The sequence below is a fragment of the Narcine bancroftii genome, chromosome 2 (assembly GCF_036971445.1).
Source record: "Narcine bancroftii isolate sNarBan1 chromosome 2, sNarBan1.hap1, whole genome shotgun sequence".
Classification (NCBI taxonomy): Eukaryota; Metazoa; Chordata; class Chondrichthyes; order Torpediniformes; family Narcinidae; genus Narcine; species Narcine bancroftii.
Window position 1 is genome coordinate 6,116,284 of NC_091470.1, and position 26,962 is coordinate 6,143,245.

Below are 26,962 nucleotides of genomic sequence, written 5' to 3' on the forward strand. Positions count from 1 at the left end.
CATACTTGCAGTAACTACATTATAATAGATATCAAAAAGAACAAATTGATTACATACATGATGGCTTTCAAACCATCCTAAAGTCCCTCTCTCCCACCCAACCTCTCACCCTAAAAGAGAAAAGAAAAAAAATGATAAATTGAAAAATAAAGTATATTAAAAAATAGAGAAAGAAAAATAACAAAGAATCTTGAATTGCAGAGAGGTGTCGTGCAGTACAGCTCATCAGTCCTAACACAAACATATAGAGGAGGACTCTGCAGGACCAGAGGGGTAGAAAGGATATTACTATCAATTTAATCCCATTACCTGAGCATATGGGTACCAAATTTGTAAAAACATAGAATTATTTATTTCTTAGATTATAAGTAATTTTTTTCCAAAGAAATATAACTTTGAATCTCAGCGTGCCACCTTGGCATTGTCAAAGCTGTATCCGATTTCTAAGTACATTGCAATACATTTTCTCGCAATTGTTACTGCTAATTTAATAAATTTCAATTGATAAATGGACAATTTCAATTTAGGAATTGTACCTTCAATTATTTGCTAATAAAAACAGATCACGATTTAATGGAAAAACAACTTGTAACTTGTTGCAGAAAATTACCAAAAGACACCCAAAAGGGTCTCACATTGGAACAAGACCGCGTTGACTGTATGAAAGATCCTACATCCTCACTACATCTAAAACATTGATCTGATAAATCTGATTTCAGTCTATTCAACTTCTGTGGTGTAAAAAAGTTATATTGAACTAATCTATACCCTACATTAATAGTATTAGTCAGAGAATCTCTATAAAAATTTTCCAAAATTTGTTGATCTATCATAATATTTAAGTCTGTTTCCCATTTCTGCTGAGATCTATACAATCCTAATTTAGGAGTTCCTTCTTGCAATACAAACGTATCAAAGAGATTTTTTTTAAACATTCTGACTCTTAATAAGAAGTTCTACCTCAGTACAATTAGACAAAAACCTTGTTGGCCCTAATTTATCTCTCAAATTTACCCTTAATTGAAAATAACAAGAGTCGTACGTGGTATATCGTATTTATTTCTCGATTATTCAAATGACATTAATTGTCCTCATAGCAGTCTTCCACATTAACAATTCCTTTACGATACCATACATTTAAAAATTGATAATGTCTTGAGAAGACGAAAAGAGGATTAATCAATGGCTCTTTAGGTGATAAAGTCCCTCCACCAATATCCTGATTCACTTTATTCCAAACATTGAGTACATTGAGTAAATGCTTCAATAGTGGTGTGTCTTTATCAGCAACTAACAATTTCGATTCCCACTTATGTATAAATTCTTCTGGTTTCTTTTCTCCAATTTTGTTCAGTTCTATGTGAACCCATGCCAGTTTTACATTTTCAAATAAAAAAGCAAGGAATCTCACCTGTGACGCTTGATAATAATTCTTAAAATTAGGAAGCTGTAGTTGTTGGATATAAGCCCGCCCTCTACAGGACATCACGATGATGCTCATATGTCATGATGTCACCTTTCCAAATATATATATATGTATGTATATAACCCTGTGTGTCAGTTGCCATGTTAGTCTAATAGAAGTGAAGGATGAGAAAGCATCACATCTCCAATTCTTAATTGTGTGACTGCATACACAACAGTACCTCTCCAATGAAATTTCCTTATTTGTTTATTTAATTCTTGAAATTTTTTTGAGCCATTAATATTGGTATTAATGTCTGAAAAATGTATTGCATCCTTGGAAATGCATTCATCTTTATACAATTCACCCTCCAACTAAAGTTGTAGATAAATTTATCCATTTTTAAAAATTTCCTCAATCTTTTTAAGATAAATAATTCAATTTTTTTAAATTCTTCAAATTGTTATCTGTAAAAAAAATTTCTTTAAAAACCCTAAACTTTCCTATATTCTTCCAGTTGGGCATACAATCTACGTAAAGATGACTTAAGTTCAGTCAAATATATTAAAACATCATCTGCAAATAAACTAATTTTATGTTCTTCTTGACCTACCCTGAAACGCTTAATTTGTAAAACTGAGCGAATCATCTGGGTAAGCTGTTCTACAGCTAAAACAAATAAAGCTGGTGATAAAGAACATCCTTGCTTATTTGATCTTGTTAAATTAAGTGACACCTGTCCATTTGTGACTACTTTAGCTTTAGGACTGGTGCCAGAACACAGCCTTGCTTCACGCCATTGTTAATGGAGAAGGGTTCAGAGAGCTCATTGCTGTATCTGACCCGACCTTGTTGGTTTTCGTGCAGTTGGATAATCATGTTGAGGAACTTTGGGGGACATCCGATGCGCTCTAGTATTTGCCAAAGCCCTTTCCTGCTCACGGTGTCGAAGGCTTTGGTGAGGTCAACAAAGGTGATGTAGAGTCCTTTGTTTTGTTCTCTGCATTTTTCTTGCAGCTGTCTGAGGGCAAAGACCATGTCAGTAGTTCCTCTGTTTGCGCGAAAGCCGCACTGTGATTCTGGGAGAATATTCTCGGCGACACTAGGTATTATTCTATTTAGTAGAATCCTAGCGAAGATTTTGCCTGCAATGGAGAGCAACGTGATTCCCCTGTAGTTTGAGCAGTCTGATTTCTCGCCTTTGTTTTTGTACAGGGTGATGATGGTGGCATCACGAAGATCCTGAGGCAGTTTACCTTGGTCCCAACAAAGCTTGAAAAACTCATGCAGTTTGGCATGCAGAGTTTTGCCGCCAGCCTTCCAGACTTCTGGGGGGGATTCCATCCATACCTGCTGCTTTGCCACTTTTCAGTTGTTCGATTGCCTTATATGTCTGGCACCAACCCTCTTTTCAATCTTCTTCAGCATGATGCTGAACCAAGCCATGAAAGACCCCAACAATGAAGACGCTGTTTACATCCGGTACCGCACGGATGGCAGTCTCTTCAATCTGAGGCGCCTGCAAGCTCACACCAAGACACAAGAGAAACTTGTCCGTGAACTACTCTTTGCAGACGATGCCGCTTTAGTTGCCCATTCAGAGCCAGCTCTTCAGCGCTTGACGTCCTGCTTTGCGGAAACTGCCAAAATGTTTGGCCTGGAAGTCAGCCTGAAGAAAACTGAGGTCCTCCATCAGCCAGCTCCCCACCATGATTACCAGCCCCCCCACATCTCCATCGGGCACACAAAACTCAAAACGGTCAACCAGTTTACCTATCTCGGCTGCACCATTTCATCAGATGCAAGGATCGACAATGAGATAGACAACAGACTCGCCAAGGCAAATAGCGCCTTTGGAAGACTACACAAAAGAGTCTGGAAAAACAACCAACTGAAAAACCTCACAAAGATAAGCGTATACAGAGCCGTTGTCATACCCACACTCCTGTTCGGCTCCGAATCATGGGTCCTCTACCGGCACCACCTACGGCTCCTAGAACGCTTCCACCAGCGTTGTCTCCGCTCCATCCTCAACATCCATTGGAGCGCTTACATCCCTAACGTCGAAGTACTCGAGATGGCAGAGGTCGACAGCATCGAGTCCACGCTGCTGAAGATCCAGCTGCGCTGGATGGGTCACGTCTCCAGAATGGAGGACCATCGCCTTCCCAAGATCGTGTTATATGGCGAGCTCTCCACTGGCCACCGTGACAGAGGTGCACCAAAGAAAAGGTACAAGGACTGCCTAAAGAAATCTCTTGGTGCCTGCCACATTGACCACCGCCAGTGGGCTGATATCGCCTCAAACCGTGCATCTTGGCGCCTCACAGTTTGGCGGGCAGCAACCTCCTTTGAAGAAGACCGCAGAGCCTACCTCACTGACAAAAGGCAAAGGAGGAAAAACCCAACACCCAACCCACCAATTTTCCCCTGCAACCGCTGCAATCGTGTCTGCCTGTCCCGCATCAGACTTGTCAGCCACAAACGAGCCTGCAGCTGACGTGGACTTTTTACCCCCTCCATAAATCTTCGTCCGCGAAGCCAAGCCAAAGAAGAGCTTTAGGTCTATTATATGAAGCTTTAATCCAATTTTAAAAATTTAATCCAAATCCAAACTTTTCTAATACTTTAAACAAAAAAACCCCATTCTAATCTATCAAATGCCTTTTCTGCATCTAAAGCCACTGCCACACTCAAGTCGCCTCTTTTTTGCACTAAATGAAATTATGTTAAGTAATCTAGCTACATTTTCTGATGATTGTATTTTTTTTTAAACAAACCCTGTCTGATCCATATTAATTAATTAATTAAGCTAACAAACTATTCATTCTATTTGCCATAACTTTTGCTACCATTTTATAATTCACATTTAATAATGAAACAGATCTATACAACGAAGGTTTCAAATGGATCTATGTCTTTTTTAGGAATCACAGCATATTATCGCCATCGAAAATGATTCTGGAGGAGTAGAAGTTTATGAAGCTTTATCTAATACCTACATAAATATAGGAATTAATAAATTTTTAGATTCTTTATAAAATCAGATGGGAAATCATCTTCTCCTGGAGATTTATTACCATGCAAAGAATTCATTGCTTCTCTTCAGCATCAGTAAATGATACATCAAGTTCAGTTTGTTCTTCTAAACTTAATCTTGACAAAACTATCTGTGATAATCATTTATTTTAGATTTATCTCCTAAAAATCCCGAAGAATATAATTCCATAAAAATTCCTAAAAGATTTATTTATTTTTTGCGGTTTATATGTAATTACATTAGTATCCTTTTTTGTATTGCTTTAATTATTCTAGAAGTTTGCTCCACTTTTAACTGCCAAGCCAAAACTTTATGGGATCTCTCCAATTCATATCTTTGCCTTGTCCTAATAATAACTTTCTCCATTCTAGAAGTTAACAATGTATTTATAATGAAGTTCTTTTAAATTAATGAATAATCTACGTTTGTCTTCAGAAACCAACTTTTGAAGATCTTTTCCCTCAAACTGTAATTTCTTTTTCTAATTGGTCTTCTTTCATATAATGCTTTTTGATTTTAGATGTAAAACTTTTAATTTGCCCTCAAAAATATGCTTTTAAAGCATGCCATATAATAAATTTATCATTTATCAAATTTGTATCACAAAATATTTTAATTTGTTTTCAAACAAAATTACAAAAATCTTTCCTCTTCAATAGCAAAAAAATTTTTTTTTTTTTTCTTTGGCTTGGCTTCGCGGACGAAGATTTATGGAGGGGGTAAAAAGTCCACGTCAGCTGCAGGCTCGTTTGTGGCTGACAAGTCCGATGCGAGACAGGCAGACACGATTGCAGCGGTTGCAAGGGAAAATTGGTTGGTTGGGGTTGGGTGTTGGGTTTTTCCTCCTTTGCCTTTTGTCAATGAGGTGGGCTCTGCGGTCTTCTTCAAAGGAGGTTGCTGCCCGCCAAACTGTGAGGCGCCAAGATGCACGGTTTGAGGCGTTATCAGCCCACTGGCGGTGGTCAATGTGGCAGGCACCAAGAGATTTCTTTAGGCAGTCCTTGTACCTTTTCTTTGGTGCACCTCTGTCACGGTGGCCAGTGGAGAGCTCGCCATATAACACGATCTTGGGAAGGCGATGGTCCTCCATTCTGGAGACGTGACCCATCCAGCGCAGCTGGATCTTCAGCAGCGTGGACTCGATGCTGTCGACCTCTGCCATCTCGAGTACTTCGACGTTAGGGGTGTAAGCGCTCCAATGGATGTTGAGGATGGAGCGGAGACAACGCTGGTGGAAGCGCTCTAGGAGCCGTAGACAACGCTGGTGGAAGCGCTCTAGGAGCCGTAGGTGGTGCCGGTAGAGGACCCATGATTCGGAGCCGAACAGGAGTGTGGGTATGACAACGGCTCTGTATACGCTTATCTTTGTGAGGTTTTTCAGTTGGTTGTTTTTCCAGACTCTTTTGTGTAGTCTTCCAAAGGCGCTATTTGCCTTGGCGAGTCTGTTGTCTATCTCATTGTCGATCCTTGCATCTGATGAAATGGTGCAGCCGAGATAAGTAAACTGGTTGACCGTTTTGAGTTTTGTGTGCCCGATGGAGATGTGGGGGGGCTGGTAGTCATGGTGGGGAGCTGGCTGATGGAGGACCTCAGTTTTCTTCAGGCTGACTTCCAGGCCAAACATTTTGGCAGTTTCCGCAAAGCAGGACGTCAAGCGCTGAAGAGCTGGCTCTGAATGGGAAACTAAAGCGGCATCGTCTGCAAAGAGTAGTTCACGGACAAGTTTCTCTTGTGTCTTGGTGTGAGCTTGCAGGCGCCTCAGATTGAAGAGACTGCCATCCGTGCGGTACCGGATGTAAACAGCGTCTTCATTGTTGGGGTCTTTCATGGCTTGGTTCAGCATCATGCTGAAGAAGATTGAAAAGAGGGTTGGTGCGAGAACACAGCCTTGCTTCACGCCATTGTTAATGGAGAAGGGTTCAGAGAGCTCATTGCTGTATCTGACCTGACCTTGTTGGTTTTCGTGCAGTTGGATAATCATGTTGAGGAACTTTGGGGGACATCCGATGCGCTCTAGTATTTGCCAAAGCCCTTTCCTGCTCACGGTGTCGAAGGCTTTGGTGAGGTCAACAAAGGTGATGTAGAGTCCTTTGTTTTGTTCTCTGCACTTTTCTTGGAGCTGTCTGAGGGCAAAGACCATGTCAGTGGTTCCTCTGTTTGCGCGAAAGCCGCACTGTGATTCTGGGAGAATATTCTCGGCGACACTAGGTATTATTCTATTTAGTAGAATCCTAGCGAAGATTTTGCCTGCAATGGAGAGCAACGTGATTCCCCTGTAGTTTGAGCAGTCTGATTTCTCGCCTTTGTTTTTGTACAGGGTGATGATGGTGGCATCACGAAGATCCTGAGGCAGTTTACCTTGGTCCCAACAAAGCTTGAAAAACTCATGCAGTTTGGCATGCAGAGTTTTGCCGCCAGCCTTCCAGACTTCTGGGGGGATTCCATCCATACCTGCTGCTTTGCCACTTTTCAGTTGTTCGATTGCCTTATATGTCTCATCCAGGGTGGGAACCTCATCCAGCTCTAGCCTTAGGGGCTGTTGAGGGAGCTGGAGCAGGACGGAATCTTGGACTGAGCGGTTGGCACTGAAAAGAGATTGGAAGTGTTCTGACCATCGGTTGAGGATGGAGATCTTGTCGCTGAGGAGGACTTTGCCGTCTGAGCTGCGCAGCGGGCTTTGGACTTGGGGTGAGGGGCCGTACACAGCCTTTAGAGCCTCGTAGAAACCCCTGAAGTCGCCAATGTCCGCGCTGAGCTGGGTTCGTTTGGCGAGGCTAGTCCACCACTCATTTTGGATCTCCCGGAGTTTGCGCTGAAGATGGCTGCATGCGCGACGGAAGGCTTGTTTCTTCTCTGGACAGGACGGCTTTGTAAGTTGAGCCTGGTGGGCAGCTCGCTTCTTTGCCAGCAGCTCCTGGATTTCCTGGCTGTTTTCGTCAAACCAGTCCTTGTTTTTCCTGGAGGAGAAGCCCAGTACCTCTTCAGTGGATTGCAGTATGGTAGTCTTCAACTGATCCCAGAGGGTTTCAGGGGACGGGTCCGTGAGGCGGGTTGCAACGTCGAGCTTTGCTTTGAGGTTTGCCTGGAAGTTTCCTCTCGCTTTGTCTGACTGCAGGTTTCCAACATTGAACCTCTTTCTGGGGGCTTTATTGTTCCTGGGCTTTGGCATGAAGTGAAGGTTGAGCTTGCAGCGAACCAGCCGGTGGTCAGTGTGGCATTCCGCGCTAGACATGACCCTGGTGTGGAGCACATCTCGTTTGTCACTTTCTCGCACCAGGATGTAGTCCAGGAGGTGCCAGTGTTTGGATCGGGGATGCATCCAGGTGGTCTTAAGGCTGTCCCTCTGCTGAAAAAGGGTGTTTGTAATGACAAGCCGCTGTTCTGCGCAGAGCTCCAACAGGAGGCGCCCATTGTCGTTGCACTTGCCGACGCCATGCTTGCCCAGGATTCCTGGCCAGGTTTCTGAGTCTTTGCCGACACGAGCGTTGAAGTCGCCCAGGATGACAACCTTGTCGGCTGTAGGGGTACGTTGGATGAGGTTGCGCAGGTCGGTGTAGAACTTGTTCTTTTCTGCTGGTTCCGCCTGGAGGGTTGGAGCATAGACACTGATGAGGGTGATGTGACGCTTGTTTTGAAGTGGGAGTCGCATGGACATGATTCGGTCCGAGAGGCCTGTCGGAAGGTTTTCGAGTTTGGAGGCAATGAAGCTCTTGACCATGAAGCCTACACCAGATAGGCGTCGTTCATCCGAAGGCTTGCCAGACCAGTAGAGTGTGTAGCCCGCGCCGCGTTCTTGGAGGCTGCCTACATCTGCCAGGCGGACTTCACTGAGAGCGGCTATGTCGATGTCAAGTCTGAGGAGTTCATGTGCAATGAGGGCAGACCGACGTTCAGGTCGGTGGCTGTCAGCCTTGTCTAGCATGGTTCTGATGTTCCAGCATGCTAGCTTGAGTTTGTGAGCATCTTTTGAGGGGGAGGACGTGGAGGGGGAGGACGTGGAGGGGGAGGACGTGGAGGGGGAGGACGTGGAGGGGGAGGACGTGGAGGGGGAGGACGTGGAGGGGGAGGACGTGGAGGGGGAGGACGTGGAGGGGGAGGACGTGGACCTGTCCTCGGGCCTGCGCAAAGGAGCTTTTAGGTGGAGTGCAGTGCGCGCAGTACTGGCCCCACCCTTTACACCCATGGTTCGTGTGCCGTGGCCAAGCAAGCTGGGACGTGGCAGCGAGGTCCTTGGGTCGTAGGTTTTATATCGGAGTGGCCTTCTCCTATGCAGGTTTCTTACCCGGGCTGGAGGGGCCTGCCTCCCCTCCTAGGTCGGTCCATACTGCCCGGACCGGGGCCGAGGCCGCCGCAGTTCACCCTGTGCCTGGACTGGGGCCGCCGCCTCCCACTCTCTGCCCGGATCGGGGCCTTCGCCTGCCCCACTCGACCGAGGCCGGGGCCGCCGTCTCCCCCTTGCTCCTGCCCGGATCGGGGCCGCCGCCGTCTACCCTTCGCCCGGACCGGGGCCGGGGCCGCTGCTGCTCTCCCTGTGCCTGGACTGGGGCCGCCGCCTCCAACTCTCTGCCCGTATCGGGGCCTCCGCCTGCCTCACACGACCGAGGCCGGGGCCGCCGTCTCCCCCTTGCTCCTGCCCGTATCGGGGCCGCCGCCGCCACTACAGACTTCCTTCTGTAGCAAAAAATTTAATCTCCATCTATATATCGACCTCTTTATCAGGCATTTCCATAGTTATTAACGATGACTGATCAGATAAAATTCTGGTCTTATTATCCGCTTTAAGAATCCTATCTTGTATTTGTGCCGAAACCAAAAATAAATCAATTCTAGAATAAGAATCAAACCTACTGGAATAAAATGAATAATCTTTCTCTCTAGCACGAATCAATCAGATTCAAATCTCTCATCAGTCCCAATGTAGCTTTAACAGCTTTCATTCTTGTTACTGTGAGTAGATCTATCTAACAAAGGATCTAAACAAAAATATTTTTATGTACCTCTGCTAAATTCAAAAAAGTCCATATTTCCGAAAATATTTAAGATTCACAATCCTTGGCCATTAACTGTCGTAGCCGAACCTATACCAATGTAGTTTAACATGTGACTTGGAAAATGCAACATTTTGTTATTATCAAGTTTTTTTGTGAAAGTTTTGATCAAGATTTAGTATTACAGGCAGAGACAGAAGTAGAATTTTTATTAAGTACTAGAGATGTAAAGAAATTCATTTCAGATGTATAAATTATTACAAAAGGAGGCTCAAAAAGGAATTCATAAGTCAAGACATAAATGGCAGATAGATTTAAATATGCAAAGAGATGAACATAGATGGATTTAGATATGTAGAGAGAGTTATGAAAAGTACAATACATATGAGATATTGGTTAGTTCAATATAATTTTATTCTTCAGTTATATAACACCACAAAAGTTACATAATATGAATTATGCTTATTCAAATTTATGTTTTAGATGTGGTCTTCTACCAACAAGAAGTTGGTACTTTTTTTTGCATTCAACTTGGCAGTGTTCCACAATTAAACCTTTTTGGGTAATTTGTTAGAACAAATACTGGAGTAAGATTCCCACAAGATCCAATGATATTTTTACTGGGAGATGTTAGAGGGATTAAACCTAAATTAAAATTGAATATGTATCAAATAAAATTTGTTCAAATTGCCTTGGCCATAGCTGGAAAATGTATTGCTATAACTTGGAAGTCAGATATTGATTTGGGAATGGACAGATGGCATGGAGAAGTTTGCAGTCATATTCCTCGAGAAAATTACTTTCAATTTAAGAGATAAATATCATACATTTTGGAAAATATCGACCCCTTATTTACAAACTGTTGGTATTAAAATTTAAATGTATCTCGAACATTCCCTTTCTCTTGTAAATATTTCTATGTTTAAAAGTATCAGAAAGTGAAGTCCTCCTCTTGTTGTTTTCTTGTCCCTCTTTTTTTGTAGTTTGTAGGGGGTTGAGAGAGGTGGAGGGGATTCATAGGTTTCTCTTTCTTTTGTATTTCTTTACTTTCTTTTTTCTAAAATATCACATGTATTTGGATTAAGTTTGAAATACTGTGAATGTTTGCTAAATGGTTTTATACCAAAATATATAAAAACACATGTGACTGCAACCTTCCTATCGCTCATGCATAAAAACTTCTGATGAAAGTTCATCGACTTGAAACATCTAGCCTGTTTCACCCCTCAGAGATTAGGCCCCTTTTACCAATCCACAGAGATTCTCCTTTATAACTCAAAATGAGTTACAAGTCTGAGACTTGGATAACATGCTTGCTTTTGATGCCGACAGTACAACAAAATATACATTCTTAATGGGATAATTAAAATACCTGTGGTATTGGTTTGGCAGTCAGAATCCCAAAACATCGAGTTGTATCTTCTGGGGGGTACAGCTTTCTTCTTCTGAAGTTGAGTTCATCAGGAAGAGGAGTGGTCAACACCATGCCAATCACATACAGGTAGCAAGGTTGATTTGCTTTGGGGTAACTGTTCCGAAGACATTCAGGAATCTAAATGGAAGTGAGAGGAAGGGGTCATGGTCAACACACCAAAAATTTGATCTTGTAACAGATGTGGAAGATCAAAAATATTTTCCATTCTTAACAATATTTTTGAGGCAAAACACGGTCAGCGCTTATGACATTCAAAAAGACAAACAAATATAGGGCACAGTTGAATATCCTGCAAATTCCAATCATTTTGGCATTCAATGGTGGTTTAGTGAAAATCCACAGAAATCCAGATCCAGACATGTTGTGGATTCAAATTTAACCAGTTAATAGTTTAAAGATCTGGAGCTTTGAATTCCACAGAATCTATGCTGTGGCTCTGGGGGACTTACTGTTGGGGCTCCCATCTTCTGGATGTGATGTTGAGCCACATTCCGAAATTGTATACCAGAGGAAAGATGCCATGTCATTATTTTGAAGAAGTGCAGAGGAGCTCTTCATTGTACTGGGTAACCAACTGGGTTCCTAGCTTGTTACAGAACAATAGAGTACAAAGCCAAGTAATAAAGTCTGTGCTCCTCCCTCACAAGTGATAGCAGGCTCACCCAAGCACTCTCATTACGCAGTGAGGTAGAACACCAAGTAGCGTTTTGACCCTTGGCAAGCTGAATATTTACTTAGAAATCCGACAGAAGTTTCTATGGATATATAAAGCTAAAATATTCAAGAATCATGACACAAATCTACAGTAAAACTCCTGTAATCTGGAATTCAAGCAACCAGTAAAAAAAAAAGTGGAAATAGGTTAAAATAAAAATCAAATGTTTAAAACTGGCGTCCCCAGCAGTCAGTTCGCCAAACAGACAATCTCAAGCAACCGGCAAATGCACTTACCTGGCATCTTCCAATCCCCACAGGTGCTGCATACTAGGGATTTTACTGAATAGGGAAAGGAGGGATAGGGATCATGTTCAGAAGAGACTGAATTTAATTTGGCATCCGATTTGACACAGATATCAAGGGCTGAAAGGCCTGTTTTACCTCAAAGTTTCCATAACCAACTGCAGAGCACCCACGCAAGTTCTAGATATGCAGAGAGATATCTATCTGTCGTGCGGATTGTGGAGGGTCATGTAACCTGTCTGGAACCTGCTGGGAATGTAGACTGTGAAGAGTCACGAGACTGCCGTCTTGAACCTAGTCGGCAGTCGCATCTTCTGCCAATCAAGGTTGGACTCTGCTACTGGTGCACACCTGCCCACCCAGTGATTACCTGAGCTGGACGCTCCAGCTTACTGTACTATAAAGTCCACTATGTGTAGTAGCTCTCTCTTTTAGCGCTTCGGTCCTGAGATGAATCCTGCTCCTCTCCAGGCTATGAACTGTGCACAACACTGGAGGAGTCATTCGTAAGATGTGCACTACCCAGGGATCAGGGCTGTTAGATAGCATTGGAGCCTTGTCGACATTAGACAAGGAACAGCGGGTAGCATATTGGATACAGTTGTTAATATCAGTAGTGTTAAGTCAGATGTGACTGTGTTGTACCTTGCTTGCAAGCCTGCACACAGTTGCTAGTATCGGAAGTGTTACTACCGATGAAACTGGATTATACAGGTATACGAAGGTAGAGCATTCCAGAGAAAACGTTTGTAAACCAAAAATTCGTAAAGCGAAGACCCATTGACAACTATTGGAGACAATTTTCGTAAAAGTGAAAACCCATTATGATTTCTTCGTATAAGTGAATTTCCGTAAAGCGGGGTTTAGCTTTACTGTGTTGTGTGATAGAGAGTACTAGTGTGTGTTATACCTGTTGCGATCCCCTTACATGTGTTTTAATAAAGATCCTTCCTGTGTCCAGACCTGTTACTCTTTGAATCCATCAAAATTGTTTCCCTTCCCACACAGAAGGTTGGCCAACAAAGACAGAAAACAGAATTGGAGGCAAATAATTGAAAATCGGAAAAAGGACAGAAATCAAAGAGGGAATAAATTATTCATTCTCGGGTTGGCTGGCTGTGACTAGTGGGGCACGACTAGGACTTGGCAAAGGGAGACAAATGGCATACTTCCAACTTTGCTGACAAACTAAACTAGATGGGATTGCAAGCATAAAGCAGGTTGATAGAGCTAGGGTTTTTCTCTTTGGAGGTGACAATGGAGATTATATAAAATTATGGGGGGCCCCAACCCTTTTCCCTGGAGTGACAACAGCAAATAGCAGAGAACATCCGTTTAAGGTGAGTGGAGGAAAGTTTAGGAGATGTCGGAGGCAAGTTTTTTCTAATGTACACAGAGTGGTGGGGGACTGGAATGCATGGCCGGGGTGGTGGTGGAGGCTGGTACTATAGCGACATTCAAAAGACTCTTAGACAGGCACATAGATGATGAGCTTTATGGGTGCGAGGTAGGGAAAAATTAGATTGCTTACGTCACCACAATATCATGGGAACTGTAATGCTCTATGATGCAGAGAGACTTCAAGGAGATAAGGGCTAGCTGAGTTAAGAGGGTATTATTACAATGTGGAAAAATGTGGGGTCAACCACATTAGTGGTGACTGAGTAGCGCTGACGTTCAAAAGGACCCAAGGTTGCTTGGAGACAAGTCAACGAAGGACAAAAGTCAGGTATGGCTCGCAATTAGGTGAAATATGATAGGGTGCAGACGCTGTGATTGTAGTAAACACACCGAAAAGCTGGAGGAACTTATCAGCATTCATAGGAGACAAAGATATATAGCCTTCCCTTGAAGGAGGGCAGAACACTGGCTATATGTCTGTCTCCTATAGATGCTAAAAAGACCAGCTGAGATCCTCCAGCATTTTGGTGTGTTTACAGCAAGCAAATTAGGAAGGCAAATGTCATGTTAGCTATCATTATAAGGGTGTTTGATTACAGGAAAAAGGAAACCTTGTTGCAAATGTAAAGAGAAGGCATCTGCTGTACAGTTTTGGTCTCATTATTGATAACCAGATTTATTATATACAGCACAAGTCCCAGGGCCTAAAGGTCTGTTGATTGAGGAGAGCTTGAGCAACTTGGAACTGCATTCTTTAGATTTTTGATGAAAGAGGTCTGATTAAAGCATGCAACATTCCTAAAGGGAATGACCGGAGGATGGGTTCCCTGGGTGGACTCCATATTGAGGAGAGGAGAAATCTCTTCACCTTGAAGGTGTGAATCCATGAAATTCTCTGTCCTGGGTAGCCATGGAAGGTCAGCTGCCAAGTTCATTCAAAACAAGCACACTCAGGGGTAAAACAGGAAAGTCTGCAGACACCGTCATTGAAGTAAAAACACAATGCTGGAGAAACTCAGCAGGTCAAACAGCGCGTGAGATTGCGCTGAACATTGAGGCAGAAGGTAAACCACGACCATGATGAATGGCAACAGGGGTTTCAGTGCAGGATGGACCACTCCTGCTCATGTTTCTTCTGCTCTTACATGCAAATACTCCATTCCAGAAGTGAAGTGGAGTTACTTACTGCTTTTGGATAGCACTGTCTCCGTTTTGTGGAACCTGGTCTCCCAGGAATGCTAGTTTCTTCTTCGTCATGCAAATCAAGCTCTTCTTCATATTTCACGGTTTCCTTTCCAACCGGCATTAAGTGATCGTCCAGTTCGCCTGCATCAGAGAAGAAGCTGTAATACCTGCACGAGTTTCTTTAGATCACTTTTCCACATGTTATTAAAAATGGTGTGACCCGTGGAGAGCAAGATGTGGGGAGACAGTGCTCCCTCACGGGGGCCCTACTGCCCAGATGAACTGCACTTTAAAAAGCCTGTTAAACGAGCCCATGGTGGTTTATTTTAAAATCCTGTGACCACAGGGTCCGTGCCCAAGGTTGTGGCACCTGTGTTTGGCAGTGATCTCGAGTGGTGCAGATTCCAGGGAAGCAGAAGACTGGGGCAAGGCACCAGAAAACAGGGAGACCACATTTGAGAAGGAGAAGCAAAGGAGACGATGCTACAGGATGGTGGCCATGACGGTGGATCAGCGAGGGCCCCTGTGGCTGAAGAACACAGGCGGTGGGCTGCTGGCAACTCGAGGCCAAGAACTAACGCAGACTGTGGGTTACTGGTGACGTGCAGTCAAAGGACTCACACCAGGCTGCGGTCTGCTTGAGACTAGCTGAAGGGGTACCAGGTATCGGAACCGGGATGCGAGAAGGCTTCCTGATCACGTCGAAGGTTTGGATCTGGAGCTCAGGCTGCTGATGGTTTGGACTGAAGCCTGTGTAGTTGTGGGAGTGCTGGAGGTGAATCCATGGGCACTCAAGTGCTTCTCTTTCTCCGACTGCGAGGGGCGCTGGGCAATTTCTGCTGATGGTGAATCTTTTGCTTGCTGTGTGGCAGACTAAATACAATTTTGTGTAAAATTACATCTATTTTGTTACATGACAAAAATAAAAAATCTTGAACTTACCTATCTTGTGCAGACGCTCGCAGCAAAGAAGAGCTGTTGCTTTCTCAGCCAATCTTGTACAGTGCATTGGAAGACCCTAGGTTTGAAATAAAAGTTAACGAGATATCATATGAACAGTCCTATTTACTTTACTACAAGAGCTACGAGTTGACATTGCAGCCCAGCACTGAGTGTGCAATTTCAGTGGATGGTGGGTTCGTTAATGGAGGGGGCTGGGGGAGAGAGGGCAGCAAGGGACTGAATGAAAGGAGAAAATAAATAAACCAAAGAGGCTGTCAAGGCTTAGTGGCAGTACAATCATCTCTGACTCGAGCCAATAATCTAGATTTTACCATGGGAGTGGTAAACTGTCAGAGAGAGTAAGTGTACACTGAAGCACCATTTTCCATTCCTGATGGCAAAAAAAGGATCCAAGATGCAATTTGAGAAGAGTTTTCCCAGGTGCTGCAACCAATATTATCCCTCAAATCAACATCATAATTACCTAATCTTACCTCACTGGTGTGTGTGACTTAGCTGTCACTTTTTCTACACTGTAACATTGTCTCCGCTGACGGAAGCCTTGAGGTCATGAAAGGCACTTTATAAATCAGAGTTCTTTCCAATACAAACAAAATGTAGCAACTATACAATGGGTCAGTATTTGAAAGGGCCTGTCTTTTCTCTTTACAGATGTTGGTTGATCTGTGTATTTTCAGAACTTTCTGTGAACACTGTGGCATTTCTTCAAATTTATTCTTGGACTGTGACCCACTGTAAAGTTGGGGATATATCTTGCGGCCATGTCACTTATTACAAAGATGCAATACACTCCATCACAGATCCACTTCAGGGCCTTTTAGAAACAACTACTGTCGTTGCTTTTCAAAATATAAAGGCTTAATACAACTGACTAGATTTAAATTCGGTTCATTTTGTTTCTAGAACTCAAATCGGTAGAATACACAAAAAAAACAGAAAATAAAACCTTCAATGTTTACTCACAGTTACTGGGACGCGGAGAGGCGAGTTGATTGGAAGATAGAGAGTTGATTGAAAAGTACCATCTGATAGTTCTTGGGTTTTGCACTTTGGAGCCAAATGTGTGAAGGGGTCACTTGGTAATCTGGCACAGTATCTGCAGGGAAACACGTAAAATTACAATGTTCCGACAATGTAAAATAGAAAGTTCCGACTGAATTACAGTATATATTTGGTGTGGTGCAGAAATCAAACCTGTCTTTATTCAAAAGGCAAAATAGTCATTTTAAATTTCTAACAAATAGAATAATAACGTACCCCACAAGAAATTCTTTTTTATATCATGTTGCAAAAGAGGAAGAAATTGCATGAAAAATAATAAAATCGATTGGATGTTAAAAGCGTCAAAATATTTCTCAAGCTATTTTTTTTATTCGATTTGGAATTCCATCTCCCCATCACCCTCCCATACACAAAACACTCGTGCACAAAATAACCAGCGTGCAGACTTTGAGAGAAGATAATATTGCCTGCAAGGGGGGATTGCTAGCTCGCGTGCTGGCTGGAAAGTTAGCTCGAGACTGTAAGATCACCGTTTCGTTTTGCTTTTACGTTGCTATCATTCCAGCAAAATGTGAAAATTCTGTTTATAGTGTGCAATGTGTATTGTAATGTCGCTTTTGCCAATTTTGACTCGGAAGCCTTACCTGTTGCAGGAAGAGCAAGCTACAAGTCTGTTGAGGTACCAACAGAATAGTGAATGTGAAAAGTGGAAACTCACTTGATGGAGCAAGAATGCAATTCTGATGTAAAGTTAAGTGTGCATTGATTTTGGAATATTAAAATCTTTCTCTAACATCCAAACATTCAAGGGCAGAAGTAGGGATTACATCTTGCTAGCTGCTGGGAGATTCTCAATAGACTCTCTTTACATTTCCCCTTTCTCTCCCCTCCCCTCCCTCCCCCCCACCCCCCACCAGTGTTCCTGGAAAACCATGGAAAGATTTAACATGACACCTTTTCATTCAAAATGAACTTCTATTTAAAACAGTTAAAGGAAGTAGTTGTTTTTAGCAGGCTCAATCAAATTGAGGGAGAATCTCTCCTGTCTAGTATGAGATAAAGGGCACAAAAGCAGCAATAATTTCTTTGTGGGATAGTGAACACTGACCTAGCTGCAGAGTATTGTTGGAACTTTGTTCAAACTGCACTGACATGGATCATGTCCACATTTATAGAGAAAACTGCCTGCTTGGGCTGGAAACTCTTCAGTGTCGCTGAAAGACTTCATACACTGCACACCACGGACAGTTTTGGTCCTGGGCCCATTGCGGTTGAACACCCATTGTGCACTTTCCTTTTTTGCAATGACGTCTGGAGACACACAAGGTTGGCTAGCAGGGGCCTGATTGAAGCCTGAGAAAAGTGAGGGCTCCAATTCCTTGCCAGTTGTGTAGGATGTTCAGAGTGGGACATTCCTCCCTGCTGTCAAGCTAACTATCCTGGTAAGGAAGAGTTGAGAACGATTGGTGTGAAAATATTGTTGGTGATTACAAATGCCTGGTCAAATTTCCCGAGTGCCATGATTTGACGGGATCTGGCTGCAATTGCTTTCTACTCCCGAAATAAACAATCCTCAGATGCATTGGAGTGGGGAAACAAAGCCACATGACACAGTTTCTTAGACTTGTAATTAGACGGTTGCTAACCATAGCACTGTAGCACCACCACAAGCATGAAATAGTAATTCCACTAAGTTTAAAAGATCACCTCAAAAGTGCAGAAAGGAATTAGAATGACAACAGTCTGGAAAATACACCAGTTCAGCACCAATGTCTCAAATGGTCTGGATCACCATGAGCATGTCTCATCTAATCCTGTCTATTAATTTGCTTTGTCCTTCAATTGCAGCTGTTTACATCTAATGCCACACCATGGAAAACTGACTACAACAGCTTTAAAGGCAATATCGGAGGCTCAATTATTTCTTTCCCAAAAGGTGCTGGTGTCACATTTGTCTACAGCAAGTTCTCAAGAGCCGAGCAAGACAGCTTTGGCCATAAGTTTAATGTCTGCAAGTTTACAATTTTTACATTTGGCCACGAGCCCTTACTGCCCAATTCCCTACAACCCCGGTATGTTTTCAATGGTGGGAGGAAACCTACAAAGACGCGGGGGAACGTACAAACTCCTTACAGGCAGCATGGGATTCAAACCCATGTCCCAATCGCTGGCACTGCCACAGCATTGCACTAACCACGCCGTCCTGACTGAACCTATGTTCAATTCCACTTCGTGTTTGAGATGGACACATTTCTGTTCCACAATAGGTGTTATATGTGTGGGGAATTAATTCATCTTTTTATAAAAATCAATTTTTGGATGCAGTCCACCTTTACCGCCAATCACTATCTGACCGTAGAGTTGAGTGTCTATTGCAGAGGAATTTCCACACAAGCACAATGGGCTGCAGATCATGCGGTTGCCCTATAGCCCCACTAACCTGAATTTCCCTAGTTTTCTACCACATAAAAGATACATTGGTTATAGAATCAGAGAGGGATACAGCGCAGAAACAGGCCCTTCAACCCAAAGAGCTCATGCTGCCCAAACACCATCTTCAAACTAATCTTACCCAAACCCAGTTTTTAAAATTCTGCCACATTCCCGACTACCTGGAGATTCAAGAAAGATTTATACACTAGGAGAGCCCCCAACCCCTTCCATGGCTTTTGGGGGAGTGATGTGGGTGCAAACTGGGACACCTGGAGGAAATATACAAAATCATAAAGAATACATGAAAACTCTTCGCAGACACCAAAAGGTCAGGATTAAAACTGCACCACTGGAGATGTGAGACAGCCAGCTCTAGTAGCTGCACCATCATGTCAACCTGACTCAGTCATACAGCACAAAAATGAGCCCTTTCACACAATAGATTCTGCTAGCCATCGTCATGTACCTTAATCCCATTTCCCTGCACTGGTCTACATCCTTGGATATCAAGACCCTTCAAACATCAATCAAAAAGCTTCTTGAGTGTTACATGAACACCTGCCTTCCACATTTTCTCAGGCAGTGTACCAGATTTTAATTGCTCTCTAATAGAAGATAAATATTTCTCAAATCCATCTAAATTTCCCACCTTAAACTTGAGCTCTCTAAATATTTACATTTCCAGTAAAGAAGAAAAAGATCCTAACTATCTGTACCCCTCAATCGGGTCATTTCTGGGCCAAGGAAAACAAACACACTCTCCTCAGAGTTGAAACATTCCATCCCATGCTATTCCACCACCAGCAACCAGGGTCCAAATCTGGCGCTGTCTCTAAGGAGTCTGCATGTTCTTCCATGTCTGCATGGGTTTTCCCCAGGTGCTCTGGTTTCCTCCATCCTTCAAAATGGTCTGGGGCTGGGGATTAAGGGCATGGGCTCATGGAAGGAAGGGTCTGTTACCATGCTGTTCGTCCAGATGAAAAAAATTAAACTTAAAAAAAGAGACAGATTATTTAGGCTCCTATACTACTTACTTGATTGTTCTGTACTTCGTTATTGTATTTTATGGATATGGAAAATAAAAATGAACCTCAAGAAGATATAACAAGAGATACTAAAAATTCAAGACTGGTGTCAATAAATGTCTGAACTTGTAATGTCAGTGCTTACCGGTTCACATGTCCAATGGCAGTGTTAATAGTTACCCGTGGGCTACCATCTTCTGGTCTCAGTACATATGGAGGAAGCAGGTCATCATCGTCAGTTACAGGTTCTAGTTCCACGTCAGCAGTATCCACAGATTTTGAGCATTTGTTTCGAAGAATCTGATTACAGTATCAATGGAATTATTAACTTTCTAGAAATGAAAGCTACAAAATGAAGTTCTACATTCACTGTTAAGCCATTACTTACCTTTTGGGTAACAATCCCCTTCATTACTGAAACTTGCTGGGGGAGCAGGTGGAGGGGGGTGGGGTTTCTGTACCTATTGCTAACCTGGATTCCCACCACACCTCAATGGCTTTCTGGAGGAGATTTGGTATGTCACCAAAGACTCTTGCAAATTTCTATAGGTGTACCATGTAGAGCAGGGGTTCCCAACCTTTTTGTTCCTCTGTACCCCTTGGGCATTTTTATAGGTTCCCGTGTACCCCTAAAAATTAAGGATAAGAAAACATGACATTGTGCAATCTGACTGCAGATTACAACACCATGTTACGGTAGTGGTTATTCTCTCAGACCCAATGTACCCTCTGAAAAGTGCAAATGTACCTCTGGGGGTACATGTACCCCAGGTTGGGAACCCCTGATGTAGAGCATTCTGAATGGTTGCATTACTGTCTGCTATGGAGGTGCCAGTGCACAGAACACAAAAGGACTACAGAGAGTTGTGAACTTGGCAAGGGCCAACATGAGCATCAGTCTTCACTCCATTAGAGGCAGTGTCTGAAGAAAGCAGCTTCTGTCTTCAAGGACCCCCACCACCCAGACCATGCCCTCTTCTCACTGCTACCATCTGACCTACCTGAAGGTACCCCATCTGACTTTCTCTTCTTTTTACACTATTTATTTTTAAAAATGTAATTGAAACGAATATTTGCACCTGTAATGCAAAAACAACAAATTTTGTGATGTTCATAACAATCAATTCTGATTCTTCTATTTCCAGCTTCTTCATTTCTCCACCTCATCTCTTTACACTCTCTATCCCCCATTTCCACTCTCCTGCCTGATGCAAGGTCTCAACCTTAAATTTTGACCATTCCTTTGCCTCCACAGATGCTGCCTGGACCCATTAGCTTGTTTTCTTCCATCCAGATTCCACCATTTCCACTCTCCTGCCTGATGCAGGGTCTCAACCTTAAATTTTGACCATTCCTTTGCCTCCACAGATGCTGCCTGGACCCATTAGCTTGTTTTCTTCCATCCAGATTCCACCATTTCCACTCTCCTGCCTGATGCAGGGTCTCAACCTTAAATTTTGACCATTCCTTTGCCTCCACAGATGCTGCCTGGACCCATTAGCTTGTTTTCTTCCATCCAGATTCCACCATTTCCACTCTCCTGCCTGATGCAGAGTCTCAACCTTAAATTTTGACCATTCCTTTGCCTCCACAGATGCTGCCTGGACCCATTAGCTTGTTTTCTTCCATCCAGATTCCACCATTTGCACTCTCTTGCATTTTCACAGTAGCCTGATGGACTTAAAACCCAAAAGATGCCAGTTCAATTCCAATCATAACACTGACTAACATGTTTGGCTAAGAAAATGTTCTTAATGCTCTCACAAAATTCAAGAAAGATACAGAGGATGGTGGAAAAAAACAGCAAAGACTGAAAAAAAGTTCATGATCCAGATGATTGATTGTTCCTTAGAATATGAGAATCTTTGGCTTTTGAGGGATATTGGGGATCTGGTTTGGAAGAAGAGAGAGGTGTAGAACAGGTAGAGGCAACAAAGCAAATGAGGTTTTATATCCTCATAAAAAATGCAAGAAAAACATCAAGAAAGAAATCACATGCAATCTGGACATGTGAGAAAGTAGAAAAATTTTGGGAAGATCTCAATCAGATATTAAATAAAATCACAGAAAACAATATACCAAAGAATCCAGAGATCTTCCTCCTAAGTAACATAAAAAACAAAGAATTTGGAATTGATTTGGAGGATGCACAAAAAAGATTTGTTAAGATAGCTCTAGCCGTAGCAAAAAAGTGTATTATGTCAACCTGGAAATTGGAAGATAATTTGAAAATACAACAATGGTATATAGAAATGAATAAATGTATTCCATTAGAAAAAATAACATATAGTTTAAGAAATAACATTGAAATATTCGAACAAATATGGGAGCCTTACATTAAATACAATAGCGAAAACCTACCGGGGACAATCATTACCTAAGTTGATGGAAGGAGAAGGAAAGAAAAGAATGGACTCAGTAGAATTTCTGGTGTATTTTTGTTGAGTGACAACATTGTCTGAATGGTTTAATGTATCCTAGATTGTATACCTTAAATGGATGGGGTGGGGGGGGTGGGTTGGGAGGAGAGAGGTGGGGGGGAGAAAATATCACTGTATATGTGTGAAAAGGAAAAAGTGTGTCTCATGGCTAATGTGATTTATGGTGTGAAAAATAAAAAAATTTTAAAAAAAAAGAAAGAAATCAGGAAGGCTAAAAGAAGACATGAGGTTGCTTTGACAGACAATGTAAAGGAAAATACTAAGACTGGCATATTAAGAGATAGTAAGGGACAAAATTGGTCCCCTTGAAGGTCCGAGTGGTCAGCTTTGTATGGAGCCAAAAGAGATGGGGGAGATCTTAAATGTTTTTTTTCATCAGTATTCACTTAGGAAACGGGCAGAGTCGTGTTAAGTGAGAAAAACGAGCAGTGAGGTCATGGAACCGATATAAAGAGGAGGAAGTGCTTGCTGTCTTAAAGCAAATAAGGGTGGATAAATCGTCAGGGCTTGACAAGATATTCCCTCGGACCTTGAGGGAGGCTAGTGTAGAAATTGCAGGGGCTCTGGCAGAAATATTTCGTCTTTAGCCACGAGTGTGGTGCCAGAGGATTTGTGGACAGCTCACACTGATATTGTTTAAAACAAAAGCTCCAAAAAGAACCCTGGAAATTATAGGCTGGTTTTAGGTAAATTATTGGAAAGTTTCCTAAGAGACTGGATATACAATTCTATGGATAGCCATGGACTGATTAGGGAATAATCAACATGGCTTTGTGCATGGTAGGTCCCATTTAACCAATCTTATATAGTTTATCAAGGAAGTTACCAGTAAAGTTGATGAAGAAAAGGCTGCGGATGCTCTCTACAGGGACTTTAGTAAGGTACCCCATGGAGGTTAGTCAGGATGGTTCAGATGCTAGGCATTCATGGTGAGGTTAGTGAACTGCATTCAACAATGGCTGGATGGGAGAAGCCAGAGAGTAGTGGCGGATGATGCTTCTCAGACTGGTGGCCTGTGACTAGTGGTGTACATTAGGGATTGGTGCTGGGACCATTGTTGTTTGTCATCTATATCAATGATCTGGATGATAACGTGGTAAATTGGATCAACAAGTTTGAAGATGACTCAAAGATTGGAGACGTTGTGGACAGTGAGGAAGGTTTTCAAAGTTTCAGAGGGATCTGGACCAGCTGGTAAAATGGGCTAAAAAATGGCAGATGGAATTTAATGCAGACAAGTGAGAGATGTTGTAATTTGGAAGGACAAACCAAGAAAGGGCGTATATGATAAATAGAAGGGTAATGAGGAGTGCGGTGGAACAGAGGGAGCTGGGAATACAGGTACATAATTCCCAGAAAGTGGTATCACAGGTGGATAGGGTTGTAAAGAGAGCTTTTGGCATATTGGCCTCATAAATCAATGTATTGAGTACAGGAGTGGGATGTTATGTTAAAGTTGTATAAGACATCCGAGACGCCAAATTTGGAGAATTGTGTGCAGTTTTGGTCACCTAACTACAGGAAAGATATCAATAAGATAGAAAGAGGGCAGAAGATTTACTGGGGTGTTGCCCAGACTTGAGAAACTGAGTTACAAGGAAAGGTTAAACAGTTTAGGACTTTATTACCTGGAGTGTAAAAGAGGGAAGATTTGATAGAGGTAATTAAAATGATGGGGGGGGAGACAAAGTAAATGTAGAAAGGCTTTTTCCACTGAGGGTAGGTGAGCGAGAAACCAGAGGACATGGGTTAAGAGTGAAAGGGGAAACGTTTAGGGGAACGCTGTGAGGAACTTTTTCACCCAGAGTGATTGGGGTGTGGAACAAGCTTCCACCTGAAGTGGTGAATGCAGGCTCAATTTTTAACATTTAAAAGGAATTTGGACAGGTACATGGATAGAGAGAAGTATGGAGGGTGATGGACTGGGTGCAAGTCAGTGCGACTAGGTAACAAAAATAGTTTGGCACAGACTAGAAGGGCTGTTTCTGTGCTGTAATGCTCTATGATTCCAATGAAATTAGTGAAAAGAACAACTAATTATTTTTTTCAAGAAACTTGCATTTCCAACCCTCCTTTATGCCCCTCCTAATCTGGCCTGGAAAATCACAGTTATCAGTGCATTAAATATTGATTTGTCGCCAATCTTTGCAGCCCAACAATAAAAGTTTGACATAATCAGTCTCATGGGATCAGATACCAGGAAATTAAGACCACATTTCATTTCCCTACCTTTGCAAAATGGTATATACAGTAAAAAAAAATAAATCCTGGTATCTGGAAATCAAGCAACTGGCGACTCCAAATGAAATCAAATAAATTTTTTAAAAATATTAAAATAAATAAGAATAAAATACAGTAAAAAAGTTAAAAAAATACATTTAAAATTGTAAAAGTAATGTTCTCTGAAGTAACATAAACCTTCAGCCAGTGGAGTGCCTTGGTCATGCTTGAATAAAGTTTGAGAAAGTTGTCTTTGAATAAAATGGCGTCACCCAGGATGAAGAGCTGGTTAATTCCGCTCGCCACTGGGGGTGACTCTCTTAAAGCATCTCTTTATCCCTGCTTTTAAGAGTCTCCCTGGTCAGAGGCTCTATCTGTTAACATGGGGGGTGGGGGGGGGGTTTAATTATCTATAATGTTATTGTTCGTCTTTTGGGTGGCTCCGTGGAATAAGGAGGAAGGTGCAGATGCAGCGATGGTTAAATGTTCTCCAAGAATGCGAATGAAAGTGAAGTAAAATGTTTTATGGTTTATATATCCATGCAAGTGAAGTTTGCCCAGTGTAAGTATAGTATTTTTGTTTTTTGTTTATTCTTAATGCAAGTGTATTAGTTAGGCATTGTATGAATAAGTCTCAATCAACCCGAAATACACTTAACTGGCATCTACCAATCCCCAGAGGTGCCAGACACCAGGGATTTTACTGTATATTTCAATAAAAAAATTGTTTTCTACCATATATCTGGTTGTACTGATCAGACGAGAAATCATTTGGTACCTTTTCAATTGCTTTGTAGGTTTTGAGATCCTCTTTGAAGTCTTCAATTTTGTCAGAATCTGAAAGCATGACGTAGTTGGAGATGGGAGCCCGTGCTCTTCCTTTAGATTGCACATAAGAACGATATTCTGTTGGTAAGTCAAATCGAACTACCAGATTGCATTTTGGAATATCAACTCCCTCCTCGACAACACTAGTTGCGATGAGCAAATTGGTTTCATGCGCACGGAATTTTCTCAGCACCTGCAGCAATGTATTGGAGGAACAAAAATCACATCAACTTTGTTGCAGATCTTGAAGCTTGAAAACCAGTTGATAATGTGAGAGATCCCATTTGTTCTTTCCCTTGAATTTTTAATCCACAAAGAAACTTAACTATTAATATGAATTTATGATGTCAAGTTTATTTGATATCTGAATGTACTAGTGCAACTCAACGTTCTCTGGTCCACAATGCAGAACAGTGCAAACACACATACAGACATTACATACGTACAAATGATATATACACACACAGAGTGCACGTGTACATACATTAAGATAAATATTCGAGTTATAGAGAGAACTTTTTGCAGTTCAACAGTCATTCAGCAATCTCACTGCCCATGGGAAGAGCCTGGTGGTTCTGGCTTTGATACTTCTGTATCTTTTTCCTGATGGGGTAGCTGGAAGATGCTGTTTGCGGGGTGGCAGAGGTCCTCCCTGATATTGTGAGCACTCTTTAAACGATCCCAGTAAATCGCATCGATGGGGATGAGCTACTACTGAATATACTTGCACCATTTCCCACTTTTCATAAATACAATCCTGATGACAACTTGCCAATTGGGAAAAAAAATCCTCACACTATTTCTTTTTGTTAATTAATGGTATTCTGTTCTTTTGCTTGTCACCTTAAATTTATTCTCCACCACTGCACACAACTGTTCCTTTTTTACTCTATTATTGAACCCTTCAACAATTTGCACACCTCTTAAATCTCCTATTCACCTTCTTTGCTCTGGCATTCTTTCCTCCTAAACTGTGATGACCAGGAATAATTCTAATATTCCAACAAAAGTAAAGCTGTCTCGCACCTTTTTAAACCTAGTCATGCTACTCGGATCAGGGATATACAACCAATAATACTTAGCTCTAATATTATGCAACTTGAAACAACCCAAGTTTGGGAGGAAAATCCAAAATTGACTAAATACATTGTGTGATCTTTTCATGGTTAAATAGACAGATTTACGACCTACGACCCAAGAACCTCGCTGCCACGTCCCAGCTTGCTTGGCCACGGCACACGAACCATGGGTGTAAAGGGTGGGGCCAGTACTGCGCACACTGCACTCCACCTAAAAGCTCCTTTGCGCAGGCCCGAGGACAGGTCCACATCCTCCCCCCCCCCCAAGACAAAGAAGACAGATTAGTAAAATGTACAGATCCAACAATGGACTTTGCTGTAAGATGGGAGAACACTGCTATTTTAAAACAACCACCAGCTCCCCAACTACTGGTTGCATCAACATTACACATGTAATCATGGCAGAGTTAGGATTCCCAACAGTATTTCAATAAAGCACCTCTACTTCCTCAGGAGTTTCCGAAGGTTTGATATGACATCAAAAACCTTGGCAGACTTCTAGGGATGTGTTGTACAAAGTGTACTGACTGGCTGCATCTTGGCCTGGTATGGTGGCA

At 42.3% G+C, this 26,962-nt stretch overlaps 1 protein-coding gene across 9 annotated transcripts in view; it reads right to left on the bottom strand.

Annotated features, from left to right (window-relative positions):
- The window catches only part of dicer1 (dicer 1, ribonuclease type III), a 173,393-nt gene that overhangs the window by 55,431 nt on the left and 91,000 nt on the right, over positions 1 to 26,962 (bottom strand). For all 9 annotated transcript variants that reach the window (XM_069915723.1, XM_069915725.1, XM_069915721.1 and 6 more), the window contains 6 exons: positions 25,277 to 25,519; positions 19,983 to 20,137; positions 16,341 to 16,473; positions 15,357 to 15,432; positions 14,416 to 14,555; positions 10,806 to 10,985 (listed from right to left, as the gene is read on the bottom strand). In XM_069915723.1, coding sequence (XP_069771824.1) covers positions 10,806 to 10,985; positions 14,416 to 14,555; positions 15,357 to 15,432; positions 16,341 to 16,473; positions 19,983 to 20,137; positions 25,277 to 25,519 — 927 coding nt within the window. The remainder of the gene's footprint in view (positions 1 to 10,805; positions 10,986 to 14,415; positions 14,556 to 15,356; positions 15,433 to 16,340; positions 16,474 to 19,982; positions 20,138 to 25,276; positions 25,520 to 26,962) is intronic.